General features: G+C 54.0%; 5 protein-coding genes across 6 annotated transcripts; 3 read left to right on the forward strand and 2 right to left on the reverse strand.

Annotated features, from left to right (window-relative positions):
- Positions 1 to 387: 387 nt before the first annotated feature.
- Positions 388 to 7,350, forward strand: CLTB (clathrin light chain B). Of its 2 annotated transcripts, XM_048960550.1 has the most exons (6): positions 388 to 651; positions 2,567 to 2,613; positions 3,767 to 3,884; positions 4,147 to 4,258; positions 4,683 to 4,736; positions 5,229 to 7,350. In XM_048960550.1, exons 1-6 carry the CDS (start codon positions 468 to 470, stop codon positions 5,398 to 5,400), a joined length of 687 nt encoding a protein of 228 aa, XP_048816507.1. In that variant the 5' UTR covers positions 388 to 467; the 3' UTR covers positions 5,401 to 7,350. The 2 variants fall into 2 exon arrangements, with proteins under 2 accessions (XP_048816507.1, XP_048816508.1); XM_048960551.1 differs by lacking the exon at positions 4,683 to 4,736 and having other exon boundaries at positions 390 to 651.
- Positions 7,351 to 8,469: 1,119 nt separating this feature from the next.
- On the reverse strand, positions 8,470 to 9,123 carry HIGD2A (HIG1 hypoxia inducible domain family member 2A). The gene is made up of 2 exons (XM_048960928.1): positions 8,937 to 9,123; positions 8,470 to 8,774 (listed from the first exon to the last, which is right to left on the reverse strand). The coding sequence occupies exons 1-2, from the start codon at positions 9,049 to 9,051 to the stop codon at positions 8,608 to 8,610; spliced, it is 282 nt and encodes a 93-aa protein (XP_048816885.1). The 5' UTR covers positions 9,052 to 9,123; the 3' UTR covers positions 8,470 to 8,607.
- A 100-nt stretch (positions 9,124 to 9,223) lies between these two features.
- Positions 9,224 to 11,394, forward strand: NOP16 (NOP16 nucleolar protein). Its single transcript, XM_048960927.1, has 5 exons — positions 9,224 to 9,378; positions 9,477 to 9,591; positions 9,783 to 9,852; positions 10,609 to 10,715; positions 10,948 to 11,394. The coding sequence occupies exons 1-5, from the start codon at positions 9,272 to 9,274 to the stop codon at positions 11,089 to 11,091; spliced, it is 543 nt and encodes a 180-aa protein (XP_048816884.1). The 5' UTR covers positions 9,224 to 9,271; the 3' UTR covers positions 11,092 to 11,394.
- A 232-nt stretch (positions 11,395 to 11,626) lies between these two features.
- On the reverse strand, positions 11,627 to 14,224 carry ARL10 (ADP ribosylation factor like GTPase 10). The gene is made up of 4 exons (XM_048960926.1): positions 13,954 to 14,224; positions 13,449 to 13,611; positions 13,197 to 13,372; positions 11,627 to 12,784 (listed from the first exon to the last, which is right to left on the reverse strand). The coding sequence occupies exons 1-4, from the start codon at positions 14,128 to 14,130 to the stop codon at positions 12,608 to 12,610; spliced, it is 693 nt and encodes a 230-aa protein (XP_048816883.1). The 5' UTR covers positions 14,131 to 14,224; the 3' UTR covers positions 11,627 to 12,607.
- Positions 14,225 to 15,076: 852 nt separating this feature from the next.
- Positions 15,077 to 22,762, forward strand: KIAA1191 (KIAA1191 ortholog). Its single transcript, XM_048960658.1, has 7 exons — positions 15,077 to 15,204; positions 15,286 to 15,476; positions 16,388 to 16,514; positions 18,142 to 18,266; positions 20,132 to 20,238; positions 20,519 to 20,658; positions 21,015 to 22,762. Exons 1-7 carry the CDS (start codon positions 15,177 to 15,179, stop codon positions 21,221 to 21,223), a joined length of 927 nt encoding a protein of 308 aa, XP_048816615.1. The 5' UTR covers positions 15,077 to 15,176; the 3' UTR covers positions 21,224 to 22,762.
- Positions 22,763 to 23,283: the final 521 nt, after the last annotated feature.

The following is a 23,283-nucleotide window of genomic DNA, read 5'->3' on the forward strand; positions in this document are numbered from 1 at the left end:
GACAGCCGAGAGCGGCAGCCGCCTGCGACTGTAGGCACGGGAGCGGGGCCAGGCCAAGACGCGGTGCGGAGCCCCCCAGCAGCAACGTGCCGGTCCGGCAGCGGGGCAGGCCGCCGGCGCTCCCCGGGCCGGTTCTACCCACTCCCTCGTCTGCGGGCGGTGGCCCCACCCAAGATGGCGGAGGCGGAGCCCCCACCAAGATGGCGGCCACCAGCCGCCTCTGTCCCGGGGCTCCGAGCGTACGGAACCCGGCGAGGCCTCGGCCGGCCCGGAGCCCAGGGGCTGTGGCGGCACCCCCGGCTCCCACAGCCCGAGGAAAGGCTCAGCCGGCGCCGCCGAGAGCGGTGGGCAGGGAAGGGGGAGGAGGGAAGCGGGGCCGCTCCTCCGTGATGTCAGCGCCGTCGCCCCGCCCGCCGCCGCCGCAGTGACAGCTCCGCCCGGGCCGAGCCGAACCGAGCGGGCGGGCCATGGCCGACGACTTCGGCTTCTTCTCCTCGTCCGAGGGCGCCGGCACCGAGGAGGACCCGGCCGCCGCCTTCCTGGCCCAGCAGGAAAGCGAGATCGCGGGCATCGAGAACGACGAAGGCTTCGGGCCCGCCGACGGCGACTCGGCCTCCGCCCCCGCAGGGCAGGCGGCCCCGCCGGAGCCGGGTGAGCGCCGCGCAGCGCCGGGCGGGGCCTCCTCCGTGGGCACAGGATGGGGGACGGGGTTTAAAGCGGGGCTGTGCCCCCGGGCGGCCCCCTGTGCCGTTACCCGCAGGGCGGAGGGTCCCTCCGGTCTTTGAGGTTCCCCTGAGGGGGGTCCCTCAAGGCTGCCCCTCGGCTGTCTTTGGGGTTCCTCGTGGGATGCATTGTACCCCTGGCGTGTGCTGGTTCCTACCAGCAGTGAGCAAACAGGATCCCCTGTGGGTTAGACCCCAACAAGGGCTTTCTGGGGTCTGTGCTTGGTCGCAAAAGTGTTGGGGTTTCTGGAATGTGGGGATGTGGGTTAACTCCTGAGCGTGGGATTACCAGCTATAGGGCACTTCTTCCTCAGGCTGCTTTCCATGGGTCAGACAGAGCCCCCATGTCCCTGCCTCAGTGCCCCCAGCTGGGGTATCATGAGGGACACTGAGGTAGGATGCAGGTATCCGTGGTCAGCTGGGTGGCCTCTACACTGCACTCATAGAAGGAGAGCTCTTTGGGGTGCAGAATGGAAAGCATTTCCATTGTGGATGTCATGGTCCTAGGCTCAGCAGGTAGAAGGTGTTAATCCTGATCTCAAGCCTCCACGTGAGCCCCAGCCCTGCTTTTAGGGGCTTCAGTTGATAATAGGCACTCAGAGATCTGTTACCCACACGGACAGAGGGATACCACTGCCCTCTTGCTTCTGATGCAGGCAGGCCCCCAGGGTCTCTTTGGCCTGTCTGTAAAATGGTGGTTTTTTCACCTCTTTACTTACAGAGCCGCAGAGTCAGATCTGGGCCCAGAGAGCTGCTGACAGCCTCAATGCTAAATGCAGTCAGGCAGGCTGGAGCTGGATTTAGTTGGAGCTGAAGGGTGAGCACCGTGGGGACAGTGCTCCCTTGAGGTACGCTAGAGCTGTGCTGAGGTTGCGTGTGCCTGCAGCCAGATGACCAGCAGAGGCCCTGTGGTTGAGCATGGTCATCACTGAGGAGAGCTCAGGGCCTGGATTCTGCTTTTGTTAAAGCCTCTTTGCCCAGAGGCAGAGGGCCACATGCAAGGCATCAGTATGCAGCTCTTGAGGCTGAGAGGGAGGAAAGTGTGCTGCACTGTTGCTGTGAGCTTTGTCCCTGGCAGTGTTGCATTCCTGCCGCAGGCATAGAGCAGTTTTGCCTCTGCTGGGCACTCGGCTGACAGCTTCTGGGTCACCCATCTGTGTGCTGAGGGAAGCAGCTGCTGCCTTTTGCAGAGCTGAAGCTGGTCGAGTTGTTTTCCTATAGCCAGAACATGATGTCCAGCTCTGTGCCTGGAGGAGTTTCCCTAATCTTCAGAAAAGATTTAAAAAAAAAAAAAGGCAGTGAAAACACTGTAAAGACATAAAGTGCCCTGGAAGTTTTGTCTGGGAAAAAGGTGCTGACCAAATCCCTCCATGGATGGGCGACCACAGCCTGGCCTCAGGAATGGCAGGAGTCTCCACACATCACATTCTTTGCAGCAGCAGCTCAGGGATGATTTGTTGGGTTAATGGCTCTGGACTGCAGAGCAGCACACTGTCTTCTTCCCATTGCTATCCTGGACAGGCTGTGTGAGGCCAAGGGGATTTGGGGACTGCTTGAACTGGACAGGGCCAAGTATGTTGGGAAGGAGTCCTCCTCTAGATACTGGAATCTTGCTAGCCCCAACTTGAGCTCCAGCACACAGCTCTGCTGGTATCCATTGCTTGGACCAGCATAGGGTCTTTAGTCTGTGACCCATATATGTGAGTCTGTTGTGGATAGGTGTGTTGGGTTGTAAATGGCACATCTGCATTCCCAAGGAACTGGCTTGTTTCTGTCTCATGAACCTCAGCTCCTCTGGGATCACTTCAGTTGCCATAGTTTTTTTCTCTTCCTTATTTTTCTAGCTGGTTTCCAGAATGGAGGAGCCACTGTCAATGGAGATGTTTTTCAGGTGAGAGCTCAGGCCCATGTTCTGGCCCGGTGGTACCAAGAATGATTAGGTGGGTGTGGGGCCAGCATGCAACTGCTCTGCCTTTGGGATTGCTTGTGCTCTTCAGCTCCAGAAAAGATGGTGCTCCTTGAAAAGTTTGGGTCTCATGGTGGATCCCTGACTCCTCTGTTCTCACCTATGCTTGAAAGACAAGATATGGTTCGTCTGCCATGGCCCAGAGTTTATTAGTTGGAGACTTTGAGACTGAATTATGCTGGTTCAGATCCTGTCCCAAATCTGTTTGTAGGTGGCCTGTGCTCTGAAGGAGTGCCTGAGCTCTAAGGGAAGATTGCAAACCCTCCATTCTCTACAGACCCCTCTTTTTCCAGCCTGGAAATCTTCTGGAGGCCCTCAGGGGTGTTTGAGAACATCTTCTGACAGTCCAGATCCAGGACAGGGCTTCCAGAGGCACTTGCTCTGCTAACACATGGCTGTAGCCTTGCTACCAAGTCCAGCAGCATCTCTCATTAAACTTGCTTTCCTCATGGCTGAGGGTGTTTCAGGGGGACACCTGCATGGGTCTCATCTCCCTCCGTCTGGGAGCCTGCAGCCAAAGCTGTGCAGGGTACAGGAGAAGCTGTGCCAGCTCCTGACGAGCCTCCTATGCATTGTCTGTGCCTAGTCTATGGGATGATAATCACATCAGAGATGGGATAGACTTAATTAGATTGTGGATCTTGGAGTAGAGCCATAATCCCCTTGCTTAGCTCCATGTCAGCCAGCAGAAAGTTTTAGGAAAGGTGCTGATGTGGCACAGAGCATGATGCTGGGCCTGGTGGGAGCTGTGCAGACTGCTCAGCTTGGAGATCCACAAGCGGCTTCTGCTTGTGGGCTGTAGCAGAGGGTGGTGTTCTCATGGGCCCTGCCTCACTTGGGCTCGTTCTGTCTGTTGAGGCCCAGCCTAAGATGGCACTCATTCTTGAGGCTGGGACCACAGTTTGGGCACTGCTTTGGAGCACTGACAACTGTACTGGGCTGTCACCAACTCTACATATCTTGGCTTGTCTTGGTGCTGGGAGCCTGGAGTCCTGTTCAGCGTTGTCAGCCCACTGAGAAGGCTGGGCCGGGCTGTGTGAGGAGCTGATGCTAATGGCGAGGTGTTTGCATCCTGCAGGAGTCCAACGGCCCCACAGATGCCTACGCAGCCATAGCCAAGGCTGATCGGCTGACCCAGGAACCTGAGAGCATCCGCAAATGGAGGGAGGAGCAGAAGAAGCGCCTGGAGGAGCTGGGTGAGACCCCGGGCTGTGTGTGGCCACGCTAGTTGCACCACAGGATGTGGTGATTGAGGTCCTTGGGATCCCTTGCCTAATGGTGATCCTGCTGCACCCAAGATGTGCCTTTTGCCTCATGCCAACTGGGTGCCCCCACCAAAAATCTGTCTGTGGAGGCAGTGACACCTTTCAGAGAATGTTCTAGTGGGGGCTGGGAACAAGTCTGGGGTGTCAGTGGGTGCCAGTCTGTCTGATGGGGTCTGTCTCACCCTGGTCTTAGATGCAGCATCGAAAGTGACCGAGCAGGAATGGCGTGAGAAGGCCAAAAAGGACCTGGAGGAGTGGAACCTGCGTCAGAATGAGCAAATGGAGAAGAACCGAGCAAACAACAGGTATGTTGCATGGCCTCTAGGGTTGAGACTGGCAGGGCTCAGTGGGAGCAGCTGTTGCAGCTAGATGTGCCTTCCTTTAGTAACCAGGGAGCTCTGTCTCCACAGTGGACCCAGCCTTGCAGAGGCAGGGCTTTGCCAGACCATGCCCCAGTACTCCGGGCAGCTCTGGTGACCCTTCAGAACTGCTCTGGTCCCAGCTGAAGGCTGGGGGAACACAGTGGGATTTGAGGGACTCCTGTCCCATGTGTGGGAGGGGTTGGGAAGCTATGCAGCCCTGTTGTTGCTGGCAGGTTTTTCTGATGCTGTGTGTGGCATGATGAATGGGTCTGTGGGAGGATGCTAACCCCCACTCTGTTTCTCTCTTTCTAACCCTCTGCCTGCCTGTCTGCTCTGCGTTCTCTCTCTGTCTGTGCCTCGGGGCTAGGATCGCTGACAAAGCCTTTTACCAGCAGCCGGACGCCGATGTGATTGGCTATGTGTATGTGTGTCTTACAGACCATATTCTGCCCTGCACGGTCTGGGGTCCTTGCCTCAGCACTTTGGCTGCCCAGTCAAGGAAAGGGGGATGCTGGGAGGTGCTGGGCCCTGGTGAGATTCCAGAGGGGGAATGCTTCAGCTGAGCACCTTCAAATGCTTAGGAAGCAAGCAGAGCTCTTGAAATTGCCCCCCCCCCCGGGTGGAGCTGGTTTAAGAGACAAAGCTGTGGAGTTCAGGGCTTTTAAGGGAGTGTCCTGGGGGTGGAGAAGTCTTGAGAGCAGGCAGACGCCCCCCTGCTTCTGGATGAACGTTGTCTTGGGTGAGTGCAGCCAGCAGCAGCCTTGACCATCCCAGGTCTCTGGGTCCTAGAGGATGCTGAGTTCATTGTCTGGAGCAGTGAGACAGGAAATGGGGACACGATGGGTTCCCAGAGGGGAGGGTCTTCTCAGAAAGAGTTCTGCCAGTGACAACCCAACCCTCAACATGTCTGCAGGGCCTCGGAGGAAGCATTCCTGAAGGAGTCCAAGGAGGAAACCCCAGGCTCAGAGTGGGAGAAGGTGGCCCAGCTCTGCGACTTCAACCCTAAGAGCAGCAAGCAAAGCAAGGATGTCTCACGGATGCGCTCGGTGCTCATCTCCCTCAAACAGACACCCCTGTCCCGCTAGCTGCCATCTGGCACAGCCAGGAGTGCAGCAGGGCAAGGCCCTTCCCCTTGCCTTGCTGCTCACCAAGGCAGATGGCTTCACGGGGTCAGCCCACACAAGGGGCCTATGCCCTGCCTGCCCTCTGGTCTCTGGTGTGCACCTTGGCTGTGCTCAAATCAATGGTTGTAACTCTCCCCATGGTTTTCCTTTGCTTAAAAGGTTCATTGGTCTCTTTTTACACTTATTTATTACTGTGGCATTTCCCTGGGAAGCGACACTGGGTGGCAGAGCTGAGTTAGCAGAGGAGCCTCCAGCCAGAGTCAAGTCCAGCTGCCTGGCAGGGTGAGAAGGAGAACACCTCCTACTCGGTGTCCTCCATCTCATCCAGGGCTGCACTCAGAGCAAACTTGCCCACCTCCTGCCTGTGGCATGACAGCCCTTTGTCTGGGATTGGGTCCTAACCCTGGGGCAGAGATACTGGGGGGACCTTGGTTCCTTTCTGCCCTCCTGTGGGGGTTTTAGAGCAGAACTGGCTGTAGGGTTGGGGTTGAGCAACAGCCTAAACTCATCTCCACAACACAAGATCCTACAGGGAGCATGGCAGCAGCATGATGCCACAGGGCTGGTGGGGACGGAGGGGTGAGTGTGGGCACTTGACCTGGCCATGCATCCCAAAAAGCTGGCAGTTGCAGTGTTGATATCCTGGCTGTCTGTAGGGCTGCTCTTGGCAGACAGCTCTGTGGTGCAGGGTGCTGAAAAGAGGCCGCAGGACAAGCATGCAGGAAGCTTCTTGACCCTCCTACAAGGCCACTGGCTGTTGGGAAGATGGAGTGCTCAGCTTTGGGGGCTCTTGGCTCTGTTTTGTGCCTTCTCCTACTTCGAGGGAGGCAGCTGGAGGCTGTATGGCTGTAGGGAAGCAGGTGGCAAGGTCCAGCTGCTGTGGGACAAGTCAAACCTCCAGCTCCCTCACCCAGAGGCCCATAACAGGATTAGGCAGAGGTTTGGTCCTATGGCTTTTGCTGTTCCTGGAGAACAAATCACACATCTGTCTGCAGCTGGACAGCTGCTCTGTGGCTTCAGTTTGGCCCACGTGCCACTGGATTTGCACACCAAAGGCAGCATGGCAAGTTGCAGGTCCTGCTCATTGCCTCATCAGGTGAACTTTCCAGCCCAAACACCTGCTTTCTCTCCTCGCTTGGCAGGACTGGCACCAGCCCCTCTGGCTCTGAGCCCCAGCCCTGGAAACCTGCAGAACTGGTTAGCTGTAGGAGTGTTGATAAGGTCTGCTTACACCTTGCAGCAGAGCAGCTTCTGTGAGCTTGTGCTCTAGGACTGGCCTGTTGTGGATTGGGGAAGGGCCTGCAGCAACAGTCTGAGAGGACATGGAGCAGAGAGCATAAACCATTTGTCAAAGTTTTGCTGCAGAGCCCTGCTCCACCAGTAAATTCAGTACATACAGCTCTTTTGCAGTGACAGCTCCTCAAATCAAGGTTGTCTGCCCTCTTGCTGCATAGGCACAGGCTCATAGGCACAGCAGTAGCTCTGCAGCTGCCTGACAGGCCTGGAGAATGCTGTCATCTTTGGTAGTGGGCTGGAAAAGGGAATGGGTGTGTAGGAATAATTGTGTTTTGTGCTGGAATCATGCCCCTTGTCTGTATGGCTGATCACTCCTCCTCTGTGTCCCTGCACTGCAGCACATATAGGCATCTCTGCTGTGGTGCAGGATAGACCCAGGGATCTGGCTGCCTGTATCTGCCTTTCTTTGCAGAGCAGATAGAAAAGCCTCTGGCTGCGCTCTGGGCTTGCAGTCCTAGGAGGTAGCCAGGCTCTGCAGTCCCCTGGCTGCCATGCACCCTATGTTGGGCAGGGCATCTTGGGGAGCAGTGCCCACTGCTGTTCTACATCCCTTTGGCTTTGGTATATGTGACTGTTCAAATCACCTGTTACAATAAACCGACATCTCCAAACTGACCCTACAAGGCACTGTTGTCTTTATCCTTCAGCATGTGCACTTAGGAGAATCCATACCTGCAAAGCCTGCAGAAAGGACAGTGCTGTAGAACCACATCCTAGGGCTACACAGTTTGCTCTGAGCTGAGACAAGCAGCAGCAGCAGGATGAGAGTGTAGCTGCTGTGCTCTGACCACAGGCATGTGTGCTTACCCAGACATGCTGAGCAGACTTGGGCAAGCTGCTCCTGAGCCTCCTGCACCACAGCAGCTATCCAAGCAGCTTCCTGTCCTGTGGAACTCCTGTCTTTGGCTGCAAACAGCTTTGCCAATGGGCCGAGCTCACAAGTCTGCACAACAGTTCCTCCACACACACCCTGCCCACAGTTGTCCAGGCTGGCAGCAAAGCTTCTGGGAAAGATTTACAAAGCAGCTAATGAAGAAAGTGAAGAGCAGCCTGGGCACGTTCCCCACAGTGGGCTGTGTAGGTTCCCTTGGTGCTGGGAAATAAAATATAAACTGTGGCACTCTGGGCCACCTGTGAAGATGTTTACCAAACTGAGGGAAACAGCTCCTTCTGGGAATGGGATCTTGCCCAGCAGTTGGTCCCAACTCATGCAATGCAGCAAGATGTGCAGAAGTGACCTTTCAGTAAAAGCAGCCAAATATCAGTGCGTTCTGGAGAATGCAGTCTGTTTGGGAACCCAAATTCTCACACTGTTTGCACAGGTGTTACACCTCGTGTCCTACTTATGACCTAACCACAGCCCAGAGGCAGCAGCGCCCACTCCTCTCACACTGCTGACTTTCTTGACTCCGCAGTGCTCTGCAATCCCGTATTGCTCAGCACCTTTGCTGCAATTCACTTGGTTACTCATCGGCTGCAGCTGGACGGATTGCACCTTCTCCCCAAATAACTCATGCACTGATTATGAACTCTGCCCTGCCCGGATCAAACCACAAATGGAGCCATTCCTTCCCACCCAAGCAACGCATTTCTCAACTGCTTTTACATAGCCTGATTAAAGCCACACCTCGGTGTGGAGAGGCACCACCAAGCAACAGAGGAGCCAATTTCAGCAGGCGGTGACAGCAGACACGGGAGATCTCAGGGAATCAAAGAATCACCGCAGCCCAAACGTGAGGTTATCAGCAGAGGTATATTAGCCACACTTCGACGCTATGTGACGCGCAGCATCTCCGACACCGGCTCCAACGCACCGCAGCCGTCTCACGTCCGCAGACAGCGCCCGTCCTCCAGCCGTGCCGCTCCTCGCGCTCAGCTCCTGGCCTTGAGGGCGGTGGCCACCATGCCGCCCAGCAGAGCCGCGATGGTGAAGCCCTGAGCCATGACCCGCGCCCGCATCATCAGCTGCGAGTGGCGCGTGTTGCCCCTCTTGAAGCTGATGAGGCCGTAGGTCAGCACGCCCAGGGTGCAGAGACAGCCTGTGGGGGACGGACGGACAGACAGACGGACAGACAGACGAACGGACACTGAGACGAGTCCGACCCAACCCCAGTCCCCCCCTGCCCCCGTCTCCCCGAAGCCCCGCAGGGAGCAGCGCCCACCCCCGGCTGCCGGGGCTTAGCGCCCTTCCGGGCCCTCACCGAGGGGCACCAGCGGGTTCTCGCGCGTCTTGCGCCGGAACTTGTCCGCGAAGCCCTCATCGCGGTACACCGGCATCGGGATGGGCTCCAAGGGCGGGGGAGAGCCGGCCGCCATGGCTGCGGCCGCGGGGACAGCGAACGGTGCGACCCTTCCCGCCCGCCGTAGGCCGGCTCCCGGCAGAGCCACGTGACCCCGCCGCGGGGTGTGCCGGGAGCTGTAGTTCGCGGCTGGGGCGGCACCGCGGCCTGTTCCCGCACGCGGGACTCCGCTTCCCGTGGTGCCTCGCGGCGAGGCCCGGCCCAGCGGTGCGGCCCGACGGCGGCGTGGGGCAGCCATGCCGAAGGCCAAGGGGAAGAACCGGCGGCAAAAGTTCGCTTACGGCCTCAACCGCAAGCGGCTGTACCGCAGCGCCAGACGCAAAGCCGCGCCGCGCATCGAGTGGTGAGGGCCGGGGGCGCGGTCTGCGTGGGTCCGGGGGGCGCGCACGCACCGCGCGGGGCGGTGATCGCAGCTCCTAAGCCGTGCCTGTCCCCGTGCAGCTCACACATCCGCCATGCATGGGACGCGACCAAGTCGGTGGCGCAGAACCTGGCCGAGATGGGCCTGGCCGGAGACCCCAACAAGGCCGTCCCCATCGCCAAGAGGCGTCTGCAGGTGAGCGTGGGCGGGATGGGCTCTCGTGGGCGCGTCTGTGGTCTGAGCTAAATGGGGAAATACGGGGAAAAAAGCTTTATTTTAGACGTGGGAGATGTCCCGGTCCGTGGGCCTTTCAGATCTGCGGAAGTAACGTGTTGGCAGCCCTCTCCAAATGCACTTTGCTCGAGGTGCTTTTTCTCTCAATGCAGAGGATGGAGACGGAGAGTGATGGACAGGAGCAGGAGAAGATGCTGGTGCGGAAGCCCTACGTCCTGAGCGGTCAGTGCTGCGCTGTGAGGGGCTCGGGTCGGGAAAGCTGTTAGTTCTCATACAAACTCTGATGCAGTTGTTTTAAGGCCATTACTGGAACAGGCTGCCCAGAGAGGTTGTGGATGCTCCGTCCTTGGAGATGTTCAAGGCCAGATTGGATGGGGCCCTGGGCAGCCTGGTTTAGCATTAAATGTGGAGGTTGGTGGCCGTGCATGTGGCAGGGGGGTTGGAGATTCATGATCCTTGAGGTCCCTTCCAACCCTGGCCATTCTGTGATTCTATGAAGGCTTGTGAGTGTGCACAGCAGGTTCCCAGCCAGGCTGGAGCTGAGCTGGAACAAAAACAGCTCTTCTTCCCAGCCTGTCCTGTCCTGTGAGTTTCCTTTCTCTCCTGTGCTGCCTTTTTCCACCTGCTGCCTCAGTGGGCATCTTGTAATTCTGAGTCCAAACTCAATGATGTCCCACACCAGTGAGACAAGAACCTGTGGCTGCCCTACTCTAAGTACAACAGCAGTGCGTTAGCAGTCACACACCACAGCAGGGGCGGCAGCATCTCCACTCCTTCCTCACAGTGTGAGCTGCAGGGCTGCGTGCCTGCAGCATTCGTTCATTTTCCTCACTGTCTCATTCATTTTCCTGCTCGGTTGTGCTGGGCAGCAGTGCAGCATGCAGCATAGAGCTGTGCTGCAGAGGCTCAACTCAGGGAGGTGCTGCTTCCCTCCCTCCCCTGCCTGCCTGCATCACAGTGCCTCTACCTTCTGCCTAGAGATGGAATTTGAGGCCAGTCTTCCTGAGAAGAAGTCAAATACGCTCTCAAGAGACCTCATTGACTATGTGCGGTACATGATACAGAACCATGGGGAGAACTACAAGGTAAGCACTGGGTGCCTCAAAGCAAGGAACAGCTCGCTTCTGGCTCTTTTGCTTGGTGAGAGTTGCCACATCCCTGCCCTGGATCTTGGTTTGTGGTCAGCTGATTTCTAAGGGGAAATAGTGCTTTGAACCTCAGCCAGAACCTGGCAGGCACCGGCTGCAGCCTGCCTGGAACGTGGCCGTGCAGATCCGTGTTTGCTGTTCCTCTGATGTATTCTCGGCTTTGTCACAGGAAATGGCTCGTGATGAAAAGAACTACTACCAGGACACTCCCAAACAGATCAAGAGGAAGATCGGTGTGTACAAAAATTTTTATCCTGAGGAGTACAAGGATTTTGTTGCATCACTCAAGCAGGAGAAGATGGATGTGCAGTGACTGCCCCTTTTTGTCCTCCAGTTTGCCTGCAAGCACAGACTTGGTGCACCATTTGTGAACCACAGGCAGGTGACTGTCACTTGTCGGCTGTGGCTTCTGGGTAGGCTGAGCTGTGCAAAGCTTCTGGTGATGGAGGAAGGACCTTCATTAGACAGAGTTGTAAGCAGGCACGAAAGACTCTTGACTGAGGCTTGTGGCATGCGGACTGAATGTGCCATGCCACTCCCTTTTTTCTGAGTGCAAGCCAGCGCTTTTTCCACCTTGTTAAAATAAATTACTGCTTCATGCTGGTGGGAATGTTTTGCCTGTGGGCTTCCATTCCTGTTAGAGCTCCTGGCACTGACGTGTAGTACACAGGCAGCAGATATGCATTACCCTCTGTGGGTGTGGGGCTGGGGACTGCAGGGGGTAGGCAGAGCCCTTGCTGATTTCCTTGTAAGCAGCAGGGGCTGCTTCCCCCAAAGCAACCTCTTTGCCTCCAGTTCGGGGAGCCTGGGCTGATGGCCTCTTTACTGCAAGGAGCCAGAGAACAGAGCCGAGTCATCAGCCTCATTTATTCATAAGAGGAAGGAGCAACTGTATAAAAGGTTTCACAGCAGAGACCAGCTGGCATGTGTTTCCTTACCCCAAGTGCTTCCCCATTTCCCCGGTCAGTTTCCAAGGGCCCAGTCCTTTGTCCTGATGAAGTAGCCTTTTCTCCTGCAGACAGGGCTTTCTGCAGCTCCTGAGACAAGGATGGAACAGGCAGCAGAGCAAACAGCACACTCATATCCCCTGTTCAGGATGAAGCAGGGGAAGCAGAGCAGGGTGCCAGGTACCTGCTTTCATCTCTGCTCAACAGGCTTTTAAATACTTAAAATAATCCCCTTGCTTGGGGAAGGGCAAGCTTTGCCCAGCTCAGGTGAGGGGCTCCTGCCTATGGCTGTGCATCAGACCAGCCTGGGCTACAGGGCAGCATCACGTGGCTTGGTGTGTTTGTCAGGAAGGAGAGCCCACGTGGCCTTCATCCGCAGGAAAGCCGAGAACTCTGCTGCAGGCAGAGGGGCTGATTCTTCCCCTGGGTAAGCACTGTGGGCTCATCTCTTCCTGTGTGAGCAGGGAGGGGGCTGCATCAGCCACATCAGCTCCAGGGTGCCCTGCAGGGGGCAGGGGCATCATGAATCCAGACCCAGCTGCTAAAACAGCAGGGGAAGGATTGCTTCAGCTTTCCAAGAGCTTCCTTATGGTTTCACACTGCTCTGCACCTCATGCCCTCCTTACGGGTTTCCATCCGGACAGCAAGCTGGGTTCAGCCCCATTTGTTCAGTATTCTGTGGGGCTGCCGTGTAAGGTGCAGGGCTCTGCCCCGTGCTTTTGCTGCCCTGAACTGGGGGACGCATCTGCCTTCTCCCTGTGGCAGAGAGCAGAGCCCACTGCTCACATCCTGTGTGCAGCCATGTGTCAGCCCAACCCCAAACATCGCAGGGCGCAGTCCCAGCTCCAGCAGCTCCCTCCATCCCAGTGGGAGCCTGTCCGCTCAGGGCTGGGACAGCAGGGTGACCAGCAGGCTCTTCACGTGCAGGACGCTGGTGGCTGTGCTCAGACTAGCCCACGTCGCACTGGTGGGCAGGAGGAAGAGCTCCCGCTGCCCGCTGAGCAAGTGCAGGGCCAGCTCCTCCCGCAGCTCCTCCGTGCTTAGGGCATCACTCTTATCCTGTGGGCAGAGAGGAGCTGGCTGAAGAGGGTGGTGTGGCCACAAGCCCATGGGCGGGGAGCAGCACAGTGTCTGCTGAGCCGGTTGCTGGTTGGCAAGAACCCGTCCGGCCGTGCAGCCCTAGCAGGGATTGCTTGCTCTTGCAGCGGAACCGAATGGGAAACAGCAGCAGGCATGCGCTTGGCCGTCTGCCTGGGCAATGGATTTCCCCTTTGAGTTTCTGCGTGCTGCACTCCTGAAACTTCTTTGCTGGGGCAAGAGGAGCAGCGCCCACACTTGTGATAATGCCTGGAGGATGTGGGCACTGAGAGTGCAGGTTTTGCAAAAGCCGGGGGATTTGGGTCATAAGGATTTGTCCTTGAGGCCCTCGGGAGGGTTGGTTTGGCTGCAGTCAGCTCTGGGAGGCACCCACCTGTTTGTTGGCCAGCACAACCAGCGGCAGCCGGGGCTCCTCAGCCAGCAGCGTGTGCAGCTCCTGGCGTGCGGTCAGCAGGCGTGACCTGTCCACCGAGTCCACCACGAACACCAGCACGTGGGCATCGCTCAGGTAGAGCGGCCAATACGCCCGCAGGTTGTAGCTGCCACCCACTGTGGGAGATGGGCAGCGTCAGTGCCAGTGTGGGGGAATGCTGCGTCCCCACGGGGAAAGAGGGGCCTGCCTTACCCTCCAGCAGGTCCATCTCCAGCCCCCCGACGCGCAGCTGGGCAGAATTGAAGCCCAGTGTGGGTGGGATGCGTGTCCTGGCCTTCTGGCTGCAGATGTAGTGCAGGACGCTGCTCTTCCCTGCGCCGTCCAGCCCCAGCACCAGCACCTGCTTCCACACCGCCTGCGAGCAGCAGGACAGAGTGAGGCTGCTTGGGAGTCGGACTGAAGCAAAGGGTCCCACCGGCCCCCAGATCCCACACATCCATTCCCAAACCGGGGGGTTCCGGCCACCGAGCCCCCTTGCTACACAGGAAGGGCTTGTGGGGTCCCATTGATACCCCCACCCCAAGCCCCCTTCTCCAACTAAGTGGGCTCTGGGCGGGGACTTCAGATCTAGCAGCTTCAGCACCACGGGGAATGAGCCCCCGCCCCGTGCCCTTCCCCATCCCCATGGGGATCCCAGCGAAGGACAGCCCCGCCGCTGTGCCCCCGGGCCGAGGGGCGGCGGGTTGGATCCCCTTACCGTGCTACCAGCCGGGTCTCGCTCCTGCAGCTCCCGCAGCTCCCAGCTGTCCCAGGTGCCCGCGGGCTCGGTGCCGCGGAAGTAGAGTTTCCAGGCGATGAAGAGCAGAGAGCCCAGCACCACCACGGCGGCTCCCAGGACCAGCGTCAGGTTGCGCAGGACGCCGGTCGGAGCCATGCGGTACCGGTACCGGCACTGGCAGCGTGCGAGGCAGCCAGATGTATGGCCAGATGTGCCCGCCCCCGGCGTCAGCGCCGCGCTTAAAGGGGCCGCTCCGACCGCGGGGGGTGGAGAGAAAGGGAGAGAGGAAGGGGGAGGGTTGGTAGGTCCTTGAACGGAGCTTATAAGCAAGAGGGGAGGAGGAACTGACTTTTTTACATGGTGTAGTAGGACAAGAGGGAATGGCATTAAACTAAAAGAGGCTTAGGTGAGACTTTAGGAAGAAATTCGCTACTGGAGCAGCTGGAGGTGCTCAGGGCCAGGTGGGATGGGGCCCTGCAGAGCCTGATCCGGTGGGGGGCAGCCAGCACTCGGCAGGGTTGAGGCCAGGTGGGTTTTGAGGTCCCCTCCAGCCCAGCAATTCTGTGATTCTATGGAAGAGGGAGGCAGGCAGTGGGGTCTGGAGCCTCCCCAGTGGTGCTAAGTGGAACGGGCAGGGCTCGTATAGTGGTGGAGGACGGGGCTGTGGTGGCCACGATGCCCGCGGCAGGACACGCCTATAACTCTTTACACCCAGCTGGGGCTGCCCCAGGCCACGCAGCCTCGAATGCGAGGTCAGGTTGCCTAGGAGGCTGTGGATGCTCCATCCCTGGAGGCGTTCAAGCCAGGCTGGATGTGGCTCTGGGCAGCCTGGTCTGGTGGTTGGCAACCCTGCACATAGCAGGGGGCTTGAAGCTGGATGATCATTGCGGTCCTTTTCAACCCGGACCATTCTATGACTGGCTGCGCAGAGCCGATGCTCCTCGTCCCCTCAGTCCCACCCCGTTCCCGACTGCATCTCCCGGCATGCCCCGCGCACACAGCCGAATCTCGCGAGACCGGCCGCCTATAAATGCTCTCCCGCGAGGGGGCGGGCCCACTCACGTATCGCCTCGGGAGGCGGTGGTCGCGCGTTCCCGCGCCGTGACATGGCGCCACCGCTCCACCCCGCGCCTCCCGCCGCGCCGGCCCGCCAGTCCCGCTGATCCCGCCGGTCCCGCCTCGCCGCGGACCGCAGCGCCGCCATGAGCGCCCGGCAGCCGGACGCCCCCGGTAAGGCCCTCTCCGCGCTGCGCGGCGGCCCGGGTCGGGCTCGGGCGCCGAGCTGAGCGCTGCCGGCCTCTCTGTTCGCAGCGCTGGAGCGGCGCGGCGGGGCGCTGCCCGGCAGGATGTCGCTGCCGCTGGGCGTGCCGCGGAGGGCCTTCAGCTACGACGACGCCCTGGAGGACACTGCGCCCATGACGCCGCCGCCCGCCGACTTGTGCGCCAACGTGCTGTGGAAGCAGCCCGTCATCCCCGAGCGCAAGTACCAGGAGCTCGCCAAGGTACGCGCTGCCCGGCACGGCTGTGGGCTGGGAGCGGCTCCGCACTCCGTCTGGGCGGCCGTGCGTTCGAGGGGTCTGTGGCAGCGGGGGAACTTGTGACCGAAGCACGCTTTGGGCTCCAGCTGAATGTAATTTAACCAGAGCAAATGACTTTGGGGATGCTTCGAGTGCGGGGCTAGCGCTTACGTTTAGAAGATTTGGAAAGTGCTTGAGCAGAAGTGGAATAACCTTGCATTCCTTTGAGCTTAACCTCTACTTTACGCTTCGTTTTACCGTCTTTCTTGTGGAAGAAGCCCGGGAGCTGTGGTTTGGCACAAAAATCAAGTGCTGTGGTCAGGGAACAGCAACCCCTATGTTAGGAGGAGGCAGTCTGTGCCAGCAGACTCCTTGTTTTCTGGCATTCACTGTCTGCTTCATTGCTGGGATCTCACTGTCAGCAGTGCAGCTTTGGTTCCTTTCAGTAAGAAACTGAAAGAATAAGAAATGAGGAGAAAATAAAAGCTAACCATCAGACAGCAGTGTGTGACTGCTGTGTACATACAGGTGCTTCTGCACTGTCTGTGAACAGTGCTCTTGCCCCGCTGACCTTGCAGTCCAATTTGCAGTTATGCGGATGGAAATAGATACGTTCTAGTTTCTTTTCTGTTGAACTGCTTTGTACTAAATGTAGCACATTACTGGCTCTGAGCTCAGTGTGTTCTTACATGTTGGGTTGCAATCACTTGTTTGCTGTTAAGAATAACATTCAGGCCTTAAGTGTTCCTGGGCTAAGGCAAGAACAGCATGTGGACTTTTTCTGTAGGATAAAGGCTAGCAGTTCTCCCTGGTGTTTCGTTCAAGCACTTAGAGATGCATCATGACCAAGAGCTGTGATAGTTCCTGATCTAAAACGCCCTGCTTCTTCTGCACAGATTGAAGAAGGGGATGCTAACATGAATGCACCTGTCATAACTCCTTCATCTTCCACCGAAAGTGTGAATAAGGTACCTGTGGTGAAGGCCAAGGCTACTCATATCATCATGAACTCTCTCATTACAAGTAAGAGCTCGCTGTTCTGTACCATGGTGATTAATGGGGTGTGGGCACATGAATGGTCTGTCAGTGCCTCGAAGTAACTGCCAGAGCTCCTGGGTGCTTTGTGGATTCTTACTGCTCTGATCTTAAGGTGTGGGAGGTTTGTAGAGGATGCTCTAGCAGGAAGCAAGAAATGAAAGAATAGGCCCTGTTTACAGCCTCTGTCTTGCCAGGTGCTGTAAGCTGTGTGATGAGGGGGAGTGTAGGGAATGTTCAGTGCTGATAGGGTGCTGCAGTCCACACCACATTGTGCTGCAGCCTGGTGCTGCTGCTACTGTATGTTTGCTTATTAACTTGCTGTTTTCAGGGGATGGGTAGAGCTCTGCAACTAACTGAAGAGGTGTGGACAGTTGACATACCGAGCTAATGGAGCACTCTGTGGCATTTCTGGTGATAGCAGCAGGTGTCTTGCTAACAGTAATGCTTTACAAACAAACCTTGTAAATCATGAAGGTTTAAAATCTAACTGGGTCAGTCATGTTTACAGAGAGCACAGTCTCTTTTGCAACAAGGGGAATTAATCACGTATTGCCCTGTGCCTGCTGCCTCTCTTAACATCTGGGATTAATTTTTTCCTATTTTCAGTGCTTTGAAAGGCTCCTAAACACGTTTAGATCAGCATTTTGAAATAGGCTTACGCTTGTTTCTGACTTGGCTCAAAATTAACTGACAGGTATTGGAAAATAATGTCCAGGAATAGGAACTTTCTGCTGGAAAACAGCTTCTGTTCTAGTCCAATGGCACAGAGCTAACCTAGGTAAAAGCATAATAGCCTAAAAATATTCCTGTGCAGTAAGAAGTTAGGAACTCCAAGCTGTTAATGAATTGTGAATAAATAGGCAAATAGCCTCTAGATTTCTCATACACAATGCACTATCCCTGCAAGTAACTTTAACGTGGAACTCTTCTCTTTTAAAGAAGATTTCAAGCTTTTTCCAGCAACTTTGTTTTTAGATCTCCTAGTGAGTAAATTTCCAATGCTGATAGCAAAAAAAAAAGTGCTCATTTTTCAAGAGCTGAAGCTGTGTCAGCATGCTGGCTGCTGACCGTGCTTGGCTGAAGTAGCTTGTTTCACCTCGTGCAGAGCTGCTGTGGGAATCTTTACCCCTGTTCTCCAAGTCTGTGTCAGATCAGTGCAGGCAGTATTTCAGAAGATGAGGCTTTTTTCTTTGGGGAAAAAAACCCCAAAATCTAGGAGGGTACTTAAAATATTTTTGGGTACTTAAAATATTCTTATTGGGGTCTCCTGAATTTAGGATGCTGTAATTAGCAGTGGTGCAGCTTGTTGGGCAAGGTGAGTTTAATTATTGATGATGCATTTTGCAATACATCCTCTGATTTGGGACAGATCACTGCTTATCTGAGTCACTTAGCCCTGTGCCTCAGGATAATTTTCCAGTGTACTCTGGATAGCACTGGTAGGTGGGCGGTTGGACTGGACGGTCTTGAAGGTCTTTTCCAAGCTCGGTGGTTCTGAGATACACAGATACAAATGATGAAATGTCTGCCTCTTGGTCACTTCAGTTGTCTTTGTTTGCTACAACTGTCAGCGGGGTTCTTCTCTGTGAACATGTGCTCTTGTTGGTTGCAGAGCAGACCCAGGAGAGCATCCAGCGCTTTGAGCAGCAGGCAGGGTTGAGAGATGCTGGCTACACCCCCCACAAAGGCCTCACTGCAGAGGAGACGAAGTACCACCGAGTGGCTGAGGCAGTGCACGTAAGACTTGTTTTGCTTTGGCTGTTCCTGCAGGTTGTGCAGCCCAGTGCTTCTCTGTGATGTCGCTTTTGGAGTGTGCTGCTTTGAGTTTATTGTACAGGGAGATTAACCTCTGAAATCTTGAAGTTAGCATTAGCCTTTATAGTTTTGGAGCTTTTCTGGAAACTGCAGAATTCCACAGTAACATCAGATTATCACTGTTTTCCAGTTGGTGGCATCTCTGTACAGAATCCAGTTTCTTGCTGTGCCTTTTAATGGTGCCCTGCAGTACTTCAGTGAACTGTTTTGTCTTAGTGTTGTCTCTCTAGGGACAGTTTACAGAAATGCCTTCTGGGCTTTGAGGGCAGGTTTTGACATCAAGCACTGGTCTCTAATGTGATTCTGTTTAAGAACTGGAAGAGATCTTTTTAACAGAAAGAGAAATTGAAGTTATCCTGAGCATTTTTCTTCTATGCAAATGTAATTTAGAGCATAGCTGTTTGTTAAATGTGTGAAGCACTCCCAGATCTTACTGTGCTGAGCACCACTAATGTGTGGGCAGGGCAGAGAAGGCCTTTGACATCTAAACTTAATGTGCTTGTTTTGAGAATTTTAAAGGTCCTATTCATAGCTTCCAGGTTGAAGCTTATCTTCTTAGTCTAGAACCACCTTCATCTCTTCCTCTGCTACTTTCCTCCAGTGTTTAAGATGCAAAGTACTTAAGTACTTCATCACATGTTTGTAGTGGTTAAGCAGTGAAGGATCTGAATTTAAAGCTCTGTTCACTGGTGCTTGAGTGATGCCAAGCCTCCTTTACTCTTGTAATGAATCCAGGAGTTCCTGTGTGCTTGGACAGTGATGTTGGAGGTCTGAACTTCTATTTGACTTCAGGCTGAACTAATTTTGCAGTGCCATTGAAAAGTTTCAAGACAAGTGCTGTTCTGTGTAGGTTGCCTGTTTCTTGAAACAAGCCAGAAGTGGAGCACTTGTAAACCTCGCGTTTCTAGTGTGGACACTGGAAAATGAAATTGAAATTGCTTCTAACTGGGAATAAGATGGAGGTGCTCGATTACTGTGTTTCTGGTGAGCTCAGTTACCCACAGGAATCATGCAGTTGCAGTTCGGCAGTGAGCCATCCAAGTGTTCTCCTGCAAGGTCAAAGTTTGAATAACAGTGAATTGCGTTAGCGAGGCCTGGATGGCTGCAGGAAATGTTCAGAGAAGGTGCCTGTGTCGTCAGTGTTTGAAATATAACTGCCCTTCAAGTGACTTCTTTGAGGTTCAGTTTGTACCATCTGCATGAGTCGTAATAGCCTGGCTCATGTGCACCCCTCTCATGATTATTTTTTTACTGAACGTGCTTTTTAAATGCAGCTCAACTTGGTGTTCTAAGAGCAGGGCTTTCATCTTCTTTTGTGGGTCACTTCTCAGGGTCTCCTCCTCCTAGGTTTCTATAGAAGGGCTGGTCTCCCCTTCATTGCAGAGCTTAGGGGACTGAAAGCTCTTGCTGTAGACAAGTGACTGCTGTGACACTGAGACTTGTCACCCTGCAGCCAGCAGTCCTGTGCCTGGTAAGCTAGCTCTGCTGCAATGTGGGCACCTTCCTGTGAATGCTGGTGTTGAAGCAATGTGCTGCTGTTGATAAGACTCTAAGCTGGAGAGTGAGTTATGTTATCTTACTGTAGCTTGAAGTATGTCTTGAGCATAGTGGACTTCTGAAATGCTTGTATGTGACTTGGAAGGAAGCTTAACGTGTATGTGCAAGTACTGCAATACTGTGTGTAGCTTGAGGTGAGTTAATTTCAGTTTTGACAGTAAAACTACCTTTGTTCCTTATGCCTTGTACTTAAGATCTGTTGCTTGTGCTTCTCTTGCCTTTCCTAACAGAAACTAAAAATGCAGAGTGGCGAAATGACAAAAGATGACAAACAAACATCTTCTGCTCAGTCCACTCCAAGCAGTACTCCCCACTCCTCTCCCAAGCATAAAAGCAGGTATGCTGTTTCTGTCAGATCACTTCCTCTGTTTTCCTGCAGGTTGTTGAGGTGGGGATGAGGGACTGTCTAAGGGGTGAAATCCATGGAATTGCTGTATGTTTGTATTATCACTGAATGTATTGAAAGGTTTTGGAAATTAAACATGCCTATCTTCATCCTGCTTGGTAGCAAATCTATTTAACATGCTCCTGGTAACTACATATCAATTTCCTGGCGCACTGATGCCACCTGAAGTATTGATTCTCTTTATATGTCAGTGAATTTTTTGTTCCTCTAGGGGTTGGTTTAGTCAGGGATCCTCCGCTTCTATCACTGCCCCAGACTTTGTTGCCATGGAAGCTGGTGGGGACAGGTTGCCATCTGAAAGGTGGAGTTTTTTTGGACCCAAAGCCATCCAGAAGTCCACCAATGATCCAGGTATGTCCTCTGAAGTCTGCCCTGCAAGAGCTTGGGGAGAATTGTTAAAGAGCAAAACTGCCAGCTATTTCTGTTCACCTTGGGAATGTGTGCTGTTCATATCAGGACCTGTGCCAAAAGCAGAGTGTGAAGGTGACAGCTTTTTTGCTCTTCTGCTTTCTTGGCTGCCTGGTGGAACCAGAACTGGAAGTGTCACTCCTTGATGTGGACTAACTTTTAGATGACATGAGGCTGGTTGGCACTGTGTAGGCTTCCACCAGATCTGGCTGTCAGTGGTACAATGCTCTGTACTGGTGGGAGTAGAAAAATGACACAGCTAGTTTTTGTAGCTTTTAATTGGGATTTTTTTTCATCAGGAGGCTTTACCATCCAATCTTATAAGGGTGCTCAGAAGCCATCCCCAATGGAGCTGATGCGTGCTCAGGCTACTAGAATGACAGAGGATCCAGTCACCTTCAAGCCACCCAAAATGGACATTCCAGTCACAGAAGGGAGGAAACAATCTTCACATTCCCATAATATCAAACCTCAGGATCTGAATGTGCTCACTCCAACTGGATTCTAGGAAGAGTGGTTCTGGTGTCTTCAGTGGGCTACAGGGTATCTTAAGCTCTGCTTTCCTGACCCATTGTGCTGCAGTAAAATAGGAATATCTCCTTTCCAGCTCTCCATCTCAGAAAAGGAAGCAACTGTGACTGTCCTGAATTCAGGCCTGAATTGGTCTTGGAAAAACTCTTGCACTCATACTAAACCAATGTAAATCATCTTCTCTGCTGTACTACACTAGTCCTGTGTGCTCTGCAGCACTAGGAGACGTGCTTCCCTGTCACTGTGCTGCAGTAAAACCTGGAACTGATTTCTGTGGGAGAGGACTGCATGTAGTGTGCAGTAGGCTGGCTTGTCTGCCTGTAGTCTGTCTTGTCACGCTCAATGCTGAAGTACCCTCAAGAGGACCATGGTTCTGTCTGTTGTTTACAGAACACCAACAGAAAATGGTGAAAAGCAAGGACCGAAAACTGGACCACTAAATGCCAGGAGGAAAGCTGCTCTGGCCACGTGATAGGTCTGCTTTAAATGTGCAGCTCACTTCTGTTGTCACCATAGTTCACCTAGTACTTGTTCCTGGTTTAATTTCAGAAGAGTGGAGCACTGTCTGCTCTAAGATGCTCTTGTTAGAAAGGCAGGGAGCAGAATCTAACAGGACCTGACAGTAATAAGGAGGAATTGTTTCTCTTCCAAGTCTTCAGGTTCCTCTAAAAATGGTGGGAATGACCAGAGCTGGTGTGGCTTGAGCCATATGATCCTTCCTGTGTGTAAAACAACACTGTCCTGGCCTGTCCTAGACAACAGACATACAGTAGTTGTGGCACTCTGGCTTGATTGTTTTTGTTCTAGCATCTTGTGTGAACCACGTATAGAAGTGTATTAGGCATCAGTGGCACTTCTCAAATGCAGCTTTTTTTTGTTTTGTTTCATCAGCATTAAATAGATTTTGCAGGGCTGGCAGAAGGCAGAGTGGAATATGAAGAATTCCTTCACTCAGGAGTACAGACAGTTAACACTTTCATGAATAATGGGAGGACCTCCTAGCTACCATCCAGTCCCCTTGTGCACTGTAGGCAGCGTTGCTGTGTGATCGTTACCTGTCCTGTGGCAACCAGACATCCTCTTCCTTGACATCGTGATTGTGTTGCAGAGTGCCCTCGGCCAGAAGCAGGCTTTCTGTAGTGGGGAGAGTGGCACCCTCATTTGAAGCTCTTCTGTTACGAGGACTTCTCACAGAGTTGACTTAAGGTAACAGTTGTGCTCTGCAGTGTCTGCCTGCTCCAGCCATCCATCCATGAGGGTGAGGCAGGATTGGCTCACTTGGCCATCTGCTGTACCCTCTGAAGAACTGTATTTTGTGGCTCTGCTTCATCGTAAGCTTCAACAACACTGCCAGATATTGAAAATCTCCCACTCAACTGAGCAGTAATTGCCACCAGTCACTTGCACCTTGGGAATCAATCTCTTATTTGACGTTAATTTATTGTCTGTGTCATGTCTTTAATGTGTATGATTTTTTTTTTGTTTATTACAAGAAAATAAAATCCTTGTGAAATGAGGTCTTTGTTTATTAGCATTGGTAATGCATGTATGGAAGAAATCAGGCTATGCAGTATCTACCAGGCTGCTTGCTACTGGTCTACGAATGTGGGGTCTGTATGGCTGTAGTAACATGCACTGGGGTAAAGTACTTACTGTGTAAATCTCCTTTGTGACTGGGGGACTAGGTTTAAGGCCAGATTCAGTCCTGTTTTTGGCTTTTTTGCTGATGAAACAGCATGAAACCTTAGTATTTCTTGAGCTATTCAGATGATTGTGTTGTTTGTACTTGCCTGGAGTTACCCAGCTGTTGGTGGTGTCCATTTCCTTTGCCTTTGTTTGGTTTGGGTGCTGCTGTGGCACTTACAGCATACATCTCTTCTGGACTGGAGGTGACTGGGCTCAATACTGATGTCATGTTTTTCTTTGAATGTTTGCAGAGCTGAAAGAGCAATACTACTTTGAACACATGGATATCTTGTCTTGTCTATTGCTGTAGGTCTTAGTTGTGCAGACTGATCTTGTTGTTTAGTTGCAAAA

This window comes from Lagopus muta, chromosome 14 (genome assembly GCF_023343835.1).
Source record: "Lagopus muta isolate bLagMut1 chromosome 14, bLagMut1 primary, whole genome shotgun sequence".
NCBI lineage: Eukaryota > Metazoa > Chordata > Aves > Galliformes > Phasianidae > Lagopus > Lagopus muta.